Here is a 17,246-nt window from a genome sequence, read left to right as displayed (position 1 = left end):
TGCTGTCTGTAGGCCTCTTCCTCCTCAGTCTGGGCGTCAGTCTTGTAATGATGTCTTTGTTGTGCACCGGGCTTCGTCAGGAGCTGCTCCTGCTGCACTAAGTGACCACATCTAATCACATTTATCTAACATGTCATACCCGGAGACTGGAGCCTCATCCCGCCGCACATCTTCAATCATGGATGTGAGCCCTTGTTTTCAATTATTTCTTGATGCATTTAATTCTGTCTCGATAACTGAGTGCAAACTGTGCTGTGAGCAGCGCTCTCTGTTTACGTCTGACTGCCTGTGAACTCTGTCAGGGGCCTTTAGTCTGACAGATGGAGAACCTTGGGCGCAGACTCACCGTGTCATTCTGTCTAAGGAATGAGGTTTCAAGACAGGCCAACGTTCCTCAGACGGGGTATTTTTGGAACAAACAATCAAACGAGATCAGAGAGGATGTGTGTGTGTGTGTGTGTTGAGCTGCGATGTGTTTACCGTTGCACTGCAGCTCAGAGCTTCAGACTTTCCACACATAATGTTTTATTCACATATTACTGGTGTATGCAGTGAGGGAATGCATGAACTCACAGCACTCAGGCGGCGGCGTCTTCAGTCTAAACCCAGAGATCAGGTTCAACTATCGGCCCGAAACCTCCAGCGTTCCAAGAAAGCAGGTAAATAATTAGATCAATGGGGGTTTTAACTCTTCAGAGGCCCTGCAGGCTCACGCTGCAGTATTTTCCCTCCCAGAGCAACATTGTTAGCTTTAAACGCATCAATAACGACCGCGTCAATAAGCTGAAGCTGTCAAAATCCTAAATCAGGGAATTATAACTCGGCGCTGACTATCTGCCTGTGTGGTGCTGAATTTCAGAAACTTAAATTCAAACCTCCTCTGGCGCTCAGAAGTATTAGAATTGTAAAATTTCTCATGACTTTCATTTTGTTCCCGGCTCCCGCTGCGTACAGACACAGCTTGAAACAGGTTCGTACTTCAAGCAACATTCATCACGGAAGATCCCAGAAAATGAGCTCTTTGTTGCTTAGAATAAAAGTTACTGAATCTGTTTGGCTGCAGTACTTTTTACTGGAAACTTGTCCGCTGAAGGTTTTTTATTTCGGTCCTCAGAATCTCTGGATAAATGTTTGATTCATGAATAAACTGAACTCAAATACACACACGTGGCCTTCATTCTCTGGAGACTCACCCTTAACTGTCAGCACTACACGTCTAATCCCAACCTCCACTCAAGTCCTAATCAAGTCTGTGTGAAAAGATTTTTGGATGTTGTATTTGGCCATCATTCTTATCAGTTATAACATCTGGGAACGTGGCAGTCTGGTCCCAGACCTCTGAATCATCATTTCAAACAGATGGTGTTGTGCCCACTGACAGTCGGCAAAACCCACTGAGCTCTGTGGGCAGGATGAAGAATGGGAACATCATCCTCCTACATGAGTGGCCAACAACATGCATGAATAAACGTGACCACACAGCATGGATGACACTGTTGTATAAGTCTCTGTGAGTCAACATATAGAAATAACTATCTTTAAAGCTACGACATCTGGGAAGTCACTTTTTGGTGGAGAGTTAAAATTTGAATCATTCTCATATCTGTGCATTAAATATGAAACCAGAGCCAGGAGGTGGTTAGCGTAGCTTAGCATAAAGACTGGAAACGGGGTAAACAGCTAGCCTGGCTTTGTCCAAAGACAGCAGAATCCTCCTGCCGTGCTAGCTGTATGTTTCCAGCCCTTGCGCTAAGCTAAGCTAAGCTAAGCTAACCACACCTTGCTGCCACTTCATATTTAACTGACAGGTATGAGAGCGGTATTGATCTTCTCATTGAGTATTTCTTCGATCGGTGGGAAAAATGCTTTAAACTTATTGTCACTCCTGCTTTAGCTTCCGTTTCTGCTGAACCTGACGTCTGAGACGGAGACAGCGTCCGGCTGAATGAATGAGGTGTAACTGGTAACGGCGACATCGTCATAAAGAAATCTGATGGGGCAAGAAGCCAAAACCCTAAAAACAATCGAATTATTGCCCAGACTGTCTGCAGCAAACATCCCTCAGTTTACAGACTGACTTCCTGGTTCAACTTTGACAGTTGTGAAGAGCAGTGAGAGGCTCTTACAGCTTTTTGTTTGGCCTCCGATAAAAGCAGTTATGGCTAAACGTCTTGCGTTGTGCGTTTAGGATTCACTGGGACAGACTTGCAGAGCATCACAGACTTTTTAACCAAACAGCAGCGTGGAGAACTACTTCCTGTGTGCCCCAAACACATCACTCCATCTGAATAATCCTTTCATAGACTGACAATCACAATGCCAATGGCAGGAAGTTTTCAAGGTTTAAAACTTGCTCTCCAGCCTCATTTGCTTCACCCACACATCCACACACTGACACAGATATTTCATTTTTCCATTGATTCTGTCGACGGTCGCGTCAGAAAACTGGGTGAAAAAAACAAGAGCTAAAGATAAAATGAGGAAAGAATAAGAGCTCAGTCTCCTAAGTGATGAGAGAGGCACGATGTGCGTAAGATTTAATTTCAAGGCAGCAATTTCCCACTCGGCAAGGATTGTGTGGGCATGTGTGCATGACTAAATGTGCGGTGAATCAGAGGGTGTGCGAAGGAAGGAGTGCGCCTCTGCTTCATCACAGGAGCGCAGCGAGTACTCACATGTCAAAGGAGCGGTGCACAAGATGAATTTGTGCTCAGAGAGTAAAGCGTAGGACTTTGTTATAATGATATGATGATAATAGATCTTTCCTCGGTGTAGTACACGTTGTATATTATTACAACCCTGAATGTGATAATCGTAACACTCTTTGACATATCCTCTATGAAAGCAGTGCAAAGACAATATATTTAGTGTTTAACCTCATTAACTTCATTGATTTTTGTGCACATATGCATGCACTGTTCTCATGTGTCAATGTACCCTCCAGGTGATTTGGTATCCCGGGCCATGCACCACCTCCAGCCGCTGCACATCAAGAACCCCAGCAACGGGACTCCAGTCCACCAGAAGACCAACACCACAGTGCACTGGGAGCCCGAGGCCCTCTATACGCTGTGTTACTTCATGCACTGCCCACAGATGGAGTGGGAGAACCCCAACGTCGAGCCCTCCAAAGTCACCTTACAGACTGAGAGGTGAGTCCAACAGGGAGCGTGGAAATAAAGCTGCGCTCACGCTGATGGTTCAGTCCGAAGCCAGGAGCAGTTTGTGTCACTTCAGTCTCTCCTCTCTTGCCCCTCTCCTCTCTGTACTTTCTTGAGGTAAAGTGCATTTGCCCTCCAATCAGCTGTCAGCACGGACAAAGAGACTAAGTAGGGTTGATTAGAGGAATTTTACATCAACTCAAAAGCAAGTCAATTATGTCCAATTTCAGCACCAGAAAGTTGCCGTCAAACTGCCAAATGTGTTCTATGACAGCCAGCTTTAGAGTACGAATGTTGATATTTCACTTCTGTACTTTTATTTATTTTATTTTATTTTATTTATTTATTTTATTTATTAGTTATTTTTTTTCAGCACGCCCTATGATTGACCCCCAGAACCCCGCAACCTGCTGATGGGTTTTAAAGCCATGTTTTATTTTTAAAAAATCACCAAAATTACACCATTTCTAAGAGACTGTGAAAACAGAAATTATTGTCAGATTTACAAATTCCCAGCGGTCCTTGAATGAATCATTTGCTGCCATTGCTTCCATCAGGAAAAATAACCGAATCTATTCTTAAAAATCGCTTCATACGTGAAGAATTTCTTCTTCACGGTTCAATTTTGTCAGTTTGCTAACTTGTACACATGATATTTGGTCCACTCATCAAGCTTTAAATCAAGCGCTGAGATGATTTCTATTTCTGAGAAATGTTTGCACAAGTTGAAATCCTTTTCTGGCACGCTGTGGTCCAGCAGCTCTCCATCTTGATGGGCAGACGTCAGTCCTTTCAGACATATTGCCTCTGTCAGTTAGTGGCACGCCACAGCTACAATAATTCCAACTGCTGTAAAGGTTAATACGGACATTCCTACTTTGTTGCACAAGTTTTTCGCCCCACAAGCGATCCTGTAAGATGCTGCGTGGGCTGGTCAGCGCTGACACCTCCCTAGGCATTGAGCAGATTGATGGGAACCACAGGGACTTCACTTGGATGGACGGATGGACAGATATTCCAGCGTCTTTCCTCCGCTCCGAGGGGATAAAACTCCATCCTGACGACCCCGGGGAGCACGAGGAACGTCAGGCGGAGTGACATGTCAGCAGGCTCTCTGGTCCCCGGAGAGGAAATTCTCTATTTAGCATTCTGCTGAAAGGTTGAAGACAAGCAAAAGGGCCTGAATAACACCACAGAATGAGAGGGAGGCAGAATATGATTAAATTAGATAAACTTATCTTTTAGGGTCGTGTAGTGAAGCGTCAGATGAGCCTTCTGTAAGGTGAGAAATTACTGAAGGGAAATAAACTCTTTTACACTTGAGCTTTAAATATCCACCTAACGTTCAGCCTTAGAAGTGGAAAATTGGTTTATTGCTCCAAATGTAGAAGTTTTTAAGGAAGATGAGGAATACAGAGGAATTTAAAATAGTAACCGCACTGCTGTAGATAACGCCATGTGATATTTTCAGTACTTTGGCCCAGAAATTTGCCTCGAAAGAGGAATTTTTGCACATGCAGCTCAAGGTGTTGGTTGTCACAGCAGGACAGCTGTCTGCATCGATTGATCACGTCACCCTGAGTGTTTCCGTTCCACAGTGGGCTTCCCTCTTTTTCAAACCCAGATATATGTCTTTTCAAGAGGCAGCCGTCAGTGAGAGCACAAGCTCTGAGCAAAGAGAGGAGGCCTGAATTGTCACATTAGTCAGCCAAGCACTAAGCGGCGGTGGAAACCTTGCTTTATTTTAAAACCCTCGCCAGAGTTCAAATTCCTGGCAGACTGTAGGTGTAAAGACGAGGATAGCTTTGGCTGTGGGAAGAGAAACTGATGCACACGAAATGTAGACTAGTCAAAGACAAGTGTGTCAGTATCTAAAAGCGGCAGCCTTGATTAAACATGTGCTTACAGCAAATTTACAGAAGGAGCGGGCAGCTGCGTACATGGTAAACATAACAGTCCCAAATGGTTTCTCTCAGTTGGGTCCGTGGTTCTGTTTAAAATCATTTTTTCAGGAAACTATCGTTGCCGGAGGGTCAAGAGGGATAAAAGCTCTACAGAGACCTTTACTGATGGATTCATTATATGATTTAACTGACTATAACATGAAATTAGCCTCTTTAATTTAGTGTTTTAAGGACTTTTAATGAGAATCTGAGACTGCTTCATTGTTGTAAAAGCCTTAAAGGGCTTTTATTATCATCTAAACTGAGATCTGGTGACTCAGAATTATCCCCAACTCTACCATAATTAATGTTCTTTGTAAATTAAGTACATTTGTTACTAAAAGTATCCTGAATAGGGTCCTTAAAAAGGGCATAGTCATGATGGCCAAGTATAATAAATGAAAAAAAAAAAAGAGTCAAGCTTAATATCTGCTTAATGAGAACCTTGTGAAAAGAAATTTCTCAAGTGTGACTATCTACCGATGACCTGCTTTAAGGGCCAGACGCTGCCAAAAGCACACATACCGTAAGCCATATCCCAAGGCTGTTCAGTTCAGAGAGAAGGACCGTTTTATGAGCCTGAGAGGATAATTGCTATGAATGAGTAGGATTTACTGGAGGCACAGCGCCAGAGGATGGACTCACAGATAGAAAGACCTATGAATCGAGTTTTGTGATACAGAATATCCTCCAGCGGCCAAATGAAAAATGAATACAAGTGATGAGACACTTATTCTACCATTTATTATGATCACCTGTAAAATATACAGCAGGTAAATGGAAGGGGCCTCAATTAACTAGTATCTAGCATGTTAGCATCTGTTTGGTGCTTAGTGTTTGCTAGTGGTCAGTTAGCTAGTAGGCTTGTTAGCTCAGCTTAATGAGATGTCTGTATGTACTGAGCAGCGCAACATATAATGTTAAATAACAGGGGATTGTGCTACAATCTGTCTTAAAACAAACAAACAAAAAAAAAACCCACACACTCCTGTTATCACACAGTAGCTTTATATTGATATCATGGCTCCTGCTCCTTACGTAACATTGATGCTAAAGGAAACATTGAAGCAAGTAAGAGGCAAAGTAAAGAAATTGTTTCTAAATAAAACAGAAACAAATGAAGTATGTGATAAAATATACAGCATTCTTCATTTATTCATGTTGTATCATAAAAGTACGACTCCAGGATGTGATTTAGGGGGACACTAGCTAACATAAAATCATGACCACATTGTGTTAGCTGTTTGAAAGTGACTTCAAATTGAAATAATATTTAATTTTAAATCTCTTTACAATAAGGGATCCTTGTCAGGGAGTTTTAGAATTAATACCTTTGTTCAGTCCCATTTTCTTCCACAAAAAAGACAAAATGAAGTATGCCTTTAGTGAAAGAATAAGCCCGGTCGGACATAAAGAAATCATTTCACAATTCTTTTGAGTGCTGTTATACTTGTTAAGAGACAGCTGAAAAGGATAAAAGCCTTATTTCTAGTTTTTCTGTCAGGGTTTTCTTTCTAGGTTTCTTTTCCTGGCTTGTGAGTGCCCACATTCTGCTGCGACATGACTGTAACTGAATGAATATTCAAGAGTACCAAGAACTTAAGCACCTCACTCTGAAAGATTTCTCAGAAATGAACTTCTTGAAATAGAAAATAGAATAGATCATACCTGACTGAAGTTTACTGCAACCCCAGGCAGTGTTACCTGAGTTTGTCTTCATCCTGAAGCAGCCAAACAGAGTTATGTTTCAGTTAAATAAAAGTCTGATCCTACAACAGCAAAATCAGGACATTATTTCAGTGTCTTCTACGTGGATCGTCCACCAACTTTCTTCCCAGGACATGCAGCTGTAGCCTCATTCTTTTAGCATCAATTATATTTAAGACCCCTTAAAGTTAACATTAGCTTAATTAGCTAAGTGACCTACCCCCATTATCACTGTGAACCACATTAGCACGCGTGCTGTGCGACAATGCTTGACGGTTTTAGCAACAGTATAAGGAGTAACTGAATAGTCAGTTATTACAGCTGTCTATATTAAAGGAATAGATGGACATTTTGGGAAATATGTTTATTCTTTTATAACTGAGAGGTGAAACAATTGACCCCATAGCTGTGCTAATAGCTGAAGCTAGGAGGGAATTATCTTACAATTTTTATATTATTTTTATATTTCTGTTTGTGTATGGATGAAATAAACAAGAAAGAAATGTTTGACAGTAAATAGTATGTTTTTAGAGTGTTAATATGTGTGTTTTTTAGCTTTGGACAGGCTAGCTACTTCCAGTCTAAGATAAGCTAATCACCTCATAGCGCCACATCTAACATGCAGCTATGGGAGTGATAGCGCTCAGCAAGAGAGCAAATGAATGTATTTAATGCGTGAGTCAAAAAGTCACCTGTTTAATTTTGATCTTATTCATGTTTAATTCACACACAGTTCACCTGATAAAATGAGGAAAACCTTTTTGTAAAGCGCAGCCGCTCATTCTGCTTGTGAACTGATGTAAAGGGGTTAAATGTCTGATGAATGACTGACCTGAATTTTGCTGCTGTTGCACTGCGGGGGGAAAGATAAATAGGAGACAGAACAACATAACAGCGTGTGTGAGAGACAGATTAGGTGATTTACGGGTTATGTGATTAGAGACTATCCACACACACACACACACACACACACACACACACACTAGTCATGGAAATAAATGATGAAATATGAACGTGTCAGCCAGGCAAGACCCATTACTGATTTTGATTAAAGAAGGTAATAACAGCATTTAGGGAGGTTGCAGCATCTAGATCTCTTTCTCTGGACAGTTGGAGTTGTAAATTATGAATATTGATTTGGTGGAGCTGCCTTTCCAGCTATCTGTAAGGGCATCTTTAATTAGAAAGTTTGTGGCTATCAGTGTTGGAGCAGATTCTTTATTAAGTGATTTTATGTGAAAAGTCAATAGAGCACGCGGAGCTTTATGAATCCCAGCGGTGTGTTTTAAAGGATCATGTGCTATTATCAGTCTGAAAATTCATTTTGACACACAAAGGTCACATGATTCATGATACTGTATATTGATATGGATTGTAAATCCTGTGTATGTGCTGGCTGTGTTTGTAGATGTGTGTTTTTGTGCATATGATACGCATTTAGTCCCTGAAAACTTGGCCTCACGTCATAAATATCTAAATAAAAACATCTCAGTTAAGCGCTCAAAAACTCAGCTAGTCTTCGTCATTGGGACTGTGTGGGTGTGGTTTGATCAGGTTTGATTGACAGTGACCAAACAACCCACCAACTGTCATCTGATTCAGATGCTGCTAAATCCTGACTGGTGCTCAGAGGTATGTCACCTGTTTCCCAGCGGAGCCTCACCCACTTCAAACCAGCGAGAACAGAGAAAACCTGAAATCTCTCATGTGAAATAACCAGAAATGATCTAAGTTTGGTAGACGATGTGTGTTCATGTGGGACCCCGCCAGTCAGAGTGAGAAAGCGATAAAGAAAATATGTTTTTATGGTCTTTAAGTTCCAACTACTCTGATTTAATTTGCACTTTTGATGTGAGCAAACAAACCTTTGTGGTCCCCTGCAGGCCGTTCCTGGTACTGCCTCCGCTGATGGAGTGGATTCGAGTGGCAGTCGCCCACACTGAGCATCGACGAAGCTTCTCCGTGGACAGCGATGACGTGAGGCAGGCTGCCAGGCTGCTGCTCCCCGGTGTGGACTGCGAACCGCGACAGATAAAGTAAGAATATGATGCTTCCAACAAAGGCTCACTGAGGCAGAGATAATCTCACTGGTTTAGTTAAACCTCAGTGAGTGAAAGGGATCCACTGTTGTTCCTTCTTGCTTCTGGAAGTGTTTAATCATCATAACCTTTGCCCAAAAGCAGCTTAACTCAGAAATCTCTGAGGCCAAACACCAAATTTAAGAAATTCTTCCAATCACAAACAAACTATAACATGCATGTTATAAAAGGCTTTTTGCGGGTTATGGTTGGTGTGGATGTTTGATGCGTTCATGTGTCGTTGGTAAATTGCCCCTTCATGGCACTCATTGAGACCAGCCTCTATATCCGTGCGATTTCAGGACATATTGTAATTGGTGTGTCTCATTAAGGACACTCTGACATCAGCAGAACAGAAGTGTGACTAATAACAGCCAGTCACGCCCGAGTTCAGATGTTAATCAGTGTTATTGGTTCCACCTGAGCTTTTCTGCTGCGACAGGTTCAAGCTTTAAGAAGTGATGCTACCATTCAGCCTGAAGTTTCCGATGTAGAAAGACTGGTGATCATTTTATGAAAATGTTTAGGCAAATCAACCAAGATTCATTCAGCCAGGCTAGCAGCATTTAGCGGCGATGCTGGAGGTCAGTTGGTCTAGTCTGAAGTTCACATTTGTGGTTTTGAGTGAAATCTCCCGATAACTATTCCTGTTCCCCTCACGATGAACATTCAATGTAGTGCCATAATCAAGTCAAAATTTCAATTTGTCTAATATTTTGTTAAATACCTGCTAAATTAACTTTGCGTTTAATGCTAATTAGCAAGTTTTAGCATGCAAACATGCTAAATTAAGGCGGCAAACGTTATATCTGCTAAATAGCAGCGTGTTTGCGTTGTCATTTTGAGGTGACATCAGCTAGCAAAATTTGGTTCCCATAACATTCTGGGAATGTTTTTGCAATGTTTTATGTTAGCTGGGATGTTAGCATGCTGATGTTAGCATTAGCTGAACCGCCACTGCGCCTAAGTCGGCCTGCGGTCTGACAGAGCTGCAAGCATGTCTGTAGCCTCCTAAAAGTCAGTTCATGAGGTTGGGCTGAATGAAGTGTGTTTGTCCCGGACAGCAGAGAGCAATCTGCTGACCTTGTGAGTCTGAACAGTGTGTTTCCGTCTCACTTTCAGCCGCTGCAGCTTCCCTCTCTCTCCTTCGTCCTCTCATTCTCCAGCACAGCACAGCAGTCACGTAGCCATGCACGATATTTGTCACGCGGCAGCTCAGTCAGTGATTTTGTGTCGGTGTCAGTGGGTTAAGGGTCTTATCACATTTCAAATACTTGCAGAGAAATAGTAAATGAAGCACTGAGAGCTGTGAATTGCCAATTAACATCTCCTTACATGTGTCAGATATAATTGTCACGTAACGTTGGACAAACATCATGAAAAAGTTCCTCTGTGACCCTTTGGAGACGTCAGCTGTGACAGCTGCTCGCAGCTTGGATTAAGAGGCTTTACGGGAGACGTGAATGAGTAATAATGAGTCATAGGAGAAGTCTTACCTGGAGACAAGCTACTTTAGGAAATGAAGACAGTAGAGAGCCTGAAGTAAGCGAAGAAAAATGTGTTGACAAAATGCAAACATCAGAGAAGTGATGCAAACAGCTTAATACTTGATATAAACTCAGAATGCTGTAGTTAATTTTATAATACCAAGAGTCTAAGTTAAGAGTCATTTTCTGTTTCTGTCACCGTGCGGTCGAGATGCATGTCCACACATCTCAAAATCCATTTCTGAGATAAGCTCCCACTCAATCACACTAATGGATCTGCCGTTTCATCTGCAGGGCGGAGGATTGTTTCTGTGCCACCAGGAAGCTGGACGCAGCCTCCACGGAGGCCAAGTTCCTGCAGGATCTGGGCTTCAGGATGCTCAACTGCGGACGGACGGACCTGGTCAAGCAGGCCGTGAACCTGCTGGGGCCTGATGGCATTAACAGCATGAGCGAACAGGTCCGGCACTTAACACACACTCCTACATGTACGCGCCACGTTAACATTGCACACCTACACAGGAACATTGGAGAGTTAAACACAATGAATTTCTCAGTCTTACCTGGCAGTCCGTCCTAGTTCACACGCATGCTGGGCACAGGCTGCTGCCTGTGAGTCATGCAATGTGCTGATTAACTGTGCCGTGATATGACTATTCAGAGTTATTTACACAAAAATGCTGTTTTCTTTGTGTCTGTGCGTAAGGCGGTTTATAGGAATACTAATGCATTATATGAATATGCACAGATATGGGCAGCATCTGAACAAACGCAGGCATCACACACTCCCTCCAATGATGGCTTCACAGTAGTGTCAGTGTCTCTGATGTCTGTCAAGCGTAAATATCTGTAAATCCATTTAGCATAAGGCTGAGTGAAATGAAATTACCTGACATTGCTCGTGAGTCCAAGGTGGTGTCATCACTCCAAAACCCAAAGATAGCCCGTTCATTATCACATAAGACAACAACAACATCAAATCCTCATTATAAGAAGCTAACATTAAGCATCGTTTGGCAATATTGTATGAAAAATGGCTCACGATTAATCAATTATCACACTAGCTGCTGATTATATTTCTGTAAATTGTCTGTAAACGTTCGTTGATTGTTTCAGCTCTAGTTTATAATCATCATTTGACAGTGAAGACCTTTTCTTCGGCATCAAAGACAATCCAGGTGATTGCCGCCTGCAAACAGGAAGTGCTTGTAACAACCTTTTAATGCAGATTTGCCAAAATGTAAACAAATATGTTAAAAATGTGGAGCTCCAGTTTTTAAAAACATTCTTGCCAGATTGTGCGGGGCAGGATTATGGTGTATTGGTGTTGCGCAGATTTTCGAGTGGAACGAGGTGAAGTTAGGGACCGTCTCAAAAGTGCAAAGATTTCCATCTGGACCGTCTCTGCACTGCATGCACAAAATCTATGAATACTTAGCCAAACTTGCACACATACAGTGTGTGTGAGGAGCGTAAAAGGCAGGAGAAAACAACAAAACACAAAAAATTACGCAGTCTTGACGATATAAATCCAAATACAGACGTGAATAGAGACTGATAGCGTCTTTGTGTTACGCCCCCACTCTTTATCCAAAAAAGGGGGAAGAAAGTGCTGATTATTGTTCCATTTGTGTCTGACACTGCAACACTTTTCCAGAGCTGAGCTTCGAAGGGTGTGCTTTGACCATCGGGTCGATATCTCAGCCTTACTGCTTCAAAGTGTTACTGTAATTTGGTGTTTTCTACCTTCCCCAGTCAATGGGAGTATTGGTTATTCCTTGCACTGCAATGGAAGCTAATGGTGCAATCAGTGCTCGTGGTCAGAGAGCTGTGCCTGGTTAAGTTCAGTGAAGAAACTTGGCAGGTTTCCACTCTGAAAACCTCTTGATATGGAGGATTTCTGCTTGTACAAATCCCCCTTTTCCCATATTTTAGCTTCTAACATACATGTTAGGGGACATACGGGTTTCATGTTTCCACGGCTGCTACAGGTTGACTCATAGCTCATTCAGTCAGACTGTTTGACTGGAGCACACCCGAGTTAGTATTTACAGGTCTTTATGAGTAACCAATCGTCTTAATCAACACTGTTCCTCCTCATTCTTCCCGTAAATAACAAGCCGAGGTGACATTATTCACGTGTAAAACCAGTTAAATGATGTAAGGGACCAGACAGCGTTACAGGAGCCATAAAGTTGAAGCTGCAGCCCGTCATCACGGCTGAGAGGCATTTGAACTCATCACGATGATCATCAGGGTCCGCCGTCTCTCGCTCTTTAGCTGTCCGCTGATTAAGTAGATCGTTGTCCGGGAAATATTTAAGAATGAATCACCACAATGGGATATCAGCCTTCAACATAAAGTGCTTTGGTGTGTTATGAGCGAGTCGTAAAAGGCCTCTGTTGAACATAATGGCCCAGATCAGACATATGATTGAAGTCTGTTTTATGGATTCTCGTCCAAAACGCTTTGAAAATATTCTTGGTTTTAGTCCAGATCGTCTGATAAATGGGAAGAACTTGCGATAAACTTCTTTTGTTGTTCTTCTGTGACGCGCCTTTGATGCAGCTTCGCCCTGCAGCTCGGAGCATACTGTGTGTGGGCGTGTCGGGCTCCAGAGAGGCCTCTGTGCATATGGTGGCATGTGGCGATATAAGACGTTATATAAGGAGCGCCACAGCCCACCTTTGTTGTCACGCTCGTTGAAAATACACGTTTATGTTGAGGCCGTTTTGATCATGTCTGGAAAATTAGAGCCTGCGAGCGACTGTGGGAGATATCTCTGACTGATGAGGATGAAATGGGCCCCGAGTCGCATGTTAAGTGTGAATGTACTCAGTGCACCTTTGGGCATGGAGCTGAATAGTCTGGCACTTAAGAGGTTCCTGGTTGTAAAATGGTGATTTGAGGGAAATTACATAAAAAAAAAGACTTCCTATAGGTTCCTGTAGAACTAACGAGCACAGCTGCTGTTAGCTCCTTATAGACCTGCTAATAGTCTCTTTAGGGCTTTGCTGATCGCACTGAAAGCCACATTTGTATGGTACAGTTTAGAGAAATGACCCAAGAATCTGCCCTCACAATAGTTTTATGTCTGTTTGTTGGCTCTAATAATGAATCAGCGTGCTCAAGTACGCTCGAGGACACTTAATTAGGTGGTCTGAAAAACAGCTCAACAAGGAATGCTAAACAGGACGGCGCTTCGGTCAGGTAATTTATCAATGAACATACAAACGCTCACTGAGGAAACATTGTTTGAAGTCTTGTCCAAAAATGCAAATAAAACCATCTCTATGTGTCGCCAGGTGTGCGATAATTAAAGAATGGTTTCACAGTATTTCAAGCTTGTCTTAAAACCACAGTCAGGCGCTCGTGTGAGCACTGAAGCAGGTTTTGTTTGCTGTATTTATTCCTCATGTTCATACCGGCCATAAAGAGATCGTTTCCTAATGCGCTTTCGGTGGAAGTGACAGGGGACGAAATCCACAGTTCTCGCATTGAATGTGAGATAATGAGGCTTCAGCAGCCGGAGTTGGTCGAATACAGCGGGTATTTTCTTGTACGAAATTCCCTCTTTGTGTTATTATCCCTCCACTGCGGCTCAGCGAGTAAACACTGTCTGGAGAAACACAAAGAGGGAAGTCATAGAAAGAAAAGACTTTGGCTTTTTGTCCCTCATCTCTTCCAGTGGAAGCATGTCAGGAAATCTCATGATGGCTGATGTGGACAGGAGGATTGATTATAGCCTTTAAGGGAAACTTAGGTATTTTCAACCCTATTTCCCCATGTTTTTGAGCCTAAGTGACTAATGGGGACAACAATTTCTAAAATTGATCCAGTATTGAGCGAGAATGCTGCAGCCAGCAGCCGCGAAATGGGCTGCAATGTGATCCTTCTGTGCAATTGCATCGTGTCAATGTGCATCATACTGAAAGTGCTTCTTCTTGCCATTGACAGGCTCAGATTGTGTCAAAAACCACGTCTGGTTCAGTCTCTGCAGAGCTGACTTCTTGCTTACCTGTTTCTTGAAATCAGCTAAATATTCAGCCATGATGAGGAGAATCTTTTAAACAACACTAAACTATGTTTTGTGCACTCCAACACACCGAACTCCTCCAGGCACTCTCATCTCGTCTCACCCACATTTCCGCCGATGTCTTCCTGCTTGAGTGAGACTTGCTCAGACAACAGAGCGGATCGAGCGAAAGGCAAAGAAAAGTGTTGTATTTCGCCGTAGGGATCATTTCCATAATGCTGTCAGGCACCATGACAACCTGAGCCCGTCAGGGCCAAAAACAGGCTTTGACGACGCACAGTTGCCTGGAAGGATTACGCTGCAGCCCGTTTCGCTCAAATCTGGACCAGTTTCATCATTGTTGTCCCCATTAGTCACTTGGACACAAAAGCGTGGGGAAAACAGGCTGGAAAAGTGTTTTGGCAGAACGTTATGATGTCACAGCGAAGTTGACCTTTGACCTTTTGGATCATCTTAATCATCTTATCCTGGGAGAAATTTGCGGGTCGTAATTAGCACATGGATTCTTGAGTGAGGTCAGAAATGTGTTTGTGAACTCGCAGTGACCTTTGACCTTTGTCCACCAAATTCTAATCGGGTCTACTTTGAGCCAAAGCGGACGTTTGTGCCAAATTTGGAGAAATTCCCCCGAGGCGTTCTTGAGATATTGCATTCAGGAGAATGTCAGGGACGTATGGACGGACAGGAGAACACAACGCCTCCAGAAACACCGACCTCTGCACAACACAGTGAACTCACAGATTCATCCGCTCTGCACACTCAGACGCAGCAACACTTGAGTCTTTGTGTGATTATTTGGCAGCACTGATTCCAGGGCAAGGTTGAGGAGCTGGAGCCGATCCCAGCATGCACATTAGGCAGGGAGGGAGAACACACCCTGGACAGAGCTGGTACCCGTCGCCAGACACTCACCCTCATATTCACACACCTAACCTGTCGGATTCCAGTGCACCTCATGTGGGAGGACAGAGGAGCCTCTGGATAACATGCAGCCTGGAGGGCTAAAGGTGTCTCACGTTGGCCAAAGAATCCCAACCCGGTGGAAGCAGCAAATACCCCCACTTAAAAATGAATTACAAGCAATAGTCAGGTTTATTCATGCATGCAGATTGTCATATCTGTACTTGCAGCTGCTCGAGCATGTTTGATGTTTGTTATTTTCATCGATAACAATGCATCATAGTTCATAGGACCATCACACTGTAGCTTTCAAATGAATCCAGTGGAGTAAAAAGTCGAATATCTGCCTCTGAGGTGTAGTGGAGTAGTTCAAAGAAGCATAAAATACAAGCAAGCAAGCAAAGTACAAGAAGGGGAATGAGCAGTTTAAGTTTAGAGGCCAGTTCTCTGGTAATTTTATGGCACGACTGCGCTGCTAAAACTGCCAAACAGCTGCTGAATAAAAGGTTTTGTGCACCATTTTAAAATAAAAATTTGCGATGGAGGAGCCACAGTTCATCACCTTCCATCGCAGCACAGGCGCTTTGCAGAAATGAACAATCCAGGCTGAACCCTGTGAACCTCCTCCTCCTCCCTCCCGCAGGGGATGACCCCTCTCATGTACGCCTGCGTCCGCGGCGACGAGGCCATGGTCCAGATGCTGCTCGACGCCGGAGCCGACATCAACAGCGAGGTCAGTGTCCACGCCGCGCTGTCGGCCTGTCGCGCTGATTCCACATCTTTCGTTCTTGTCCAAAATGTTCATTTGTTGTGTGAAAACGATGAACCCACTCCGTGTTGCTCTTTCCCCCCTCTCTGTCTTCATTGTCTCACCTGCTGTCGGCATGCTCTCTGTTCTCCCGGCAGCTTATTACACGAAGTGCACTGATAAGCAATAAGCGAGGATCATTTGCACCGTAAAATGATAGTTTGCCTCTCCTCTGATATAGAATAATAATCCGGTGATAGTCCCTCAGTGCGGGTGGTTATGTCATCACATTTTGCACTGCAGTTTGCTTTAAAGCGCATCAATAATGCATTACTGTTGTACAAGTGTGTGCACTCAGTGTAACATGCTACCGTCAGCCGTGCATGAAGCATGAACTTCATTGCACTTATCTGTTAACTATTATTAAAGGTAACAGTGAAGCCTTATTGTTTGACTTTGTCTCTGCAGCGTGGCCTCTGTGTGTGTGTGTGTGTGTGTGTGTGTGTGTGTGTGTGTAGCTGCTTCATTCTCAGTTGGCAGTAATAACAGTGAAGAGCAGAAATGCCTCATGGACTCTCCTCCACCTCAGTGACCTCATTGTTGCCCCTTGTTGTGGTTGCTCCATTGGTTTAGTGCCTGTATTTAGTGCAGGTGTGTTGACTCTGAAGCAAAGCGCCACCTGTAGAAATCATCAGCGAGTTAAATCTGGGTGATAAATATTTAAAGGATTACTTCGTATCTTCTCATTTATTTTTAATGGAGTGTGACCATGCAGATGGTTTTATGAGCTTTATATACGCTGCCCGCTGTCAGCTGTCACACAGTACAGTGGAGGTAAATGGGATGACTTTTTTTCCAAAAGTTTGTTCTCCTCCATCACTCTTTCTAAAAACAATATCAGGATCAGTTGTTCCCAACTCAGGGCCTCTAAATATCTCTCTTTGGTTTAACTCATATCTGCTGGATTTATACTTCAGTCTGCTGTGTAGTACATCATCGGGCCAGATGGCGCTTTAATTACACCCCCCACACTAATTGTGTTTACATTCTTTTGTTTACCTTTTGTTTGAGAGTGGGCTGCGCTCGTACTAATATAACTCAAGTTTTACATCCAGATAACGTCTATTTCGCCTTCTCTCATCGCTGAGCAGCAGACGACGGCTGAACAATCACAGTGTTTACATTC

At 43.2% G+C, this 17,246-nt stretch overlaps 1 protein-coding gene across 2 annotated transcripts in view; it reads left to right on the top strand.

Moving 5' to 3' along the window:
• LOC139350290 (ankyrin repeat and BTB/POZ domain-containing protein 3-A) overlaps positions 1-17,246 on the top strand; it is a 155,883-nt gene that overhangs the window by 124,850 nt on the left and 13,787 nt on the right. For both annotated transcript variants that reach the window (XM_070991517.1, XM_070991518.1), the window contains exons 3-6: positions 2,945-3,152; positions 8,695-8,847; positions 10,671-10,836; positions 15,956-16,045. In XM_070991517.1, coding sequence (XP_070847618.1) covers positions 2,945-3,152; positions 8,695-8,847; positions 10,671-10,836; positions 15,956-16,045 — 617 coding nt within the window. The remainder of the gene's footprint in view (positions 1-2,944; positions 3,153-8,694; positions 8,848-10,670; positions 10,837-15,955; positions 16,046-17,246) is intronic.

The sequence above is a fragment of the Chaetodon trifascialis genome, chromosome 22, assembly GCF_039877785.1.
Source record: "Chaetodon trifascialis isolate fChaTrf1 chromosome 22, fChaTrf1.hap1, whole genome shotgun sequence".
Classification (NCBI taxonomy): domain Eukaryota; kingdom Metazoa; phylum Chordata; class Actinopteri; order Chaetodontiformes; family Chaetodontidae; genus Chaetodon; species Chaetodon trifascialis.
The sequence above is the reverse complement of the archived record's forward strand: the minus strand, read 5'-3'. Positions and strand labels throughout refer to the sequence as shown.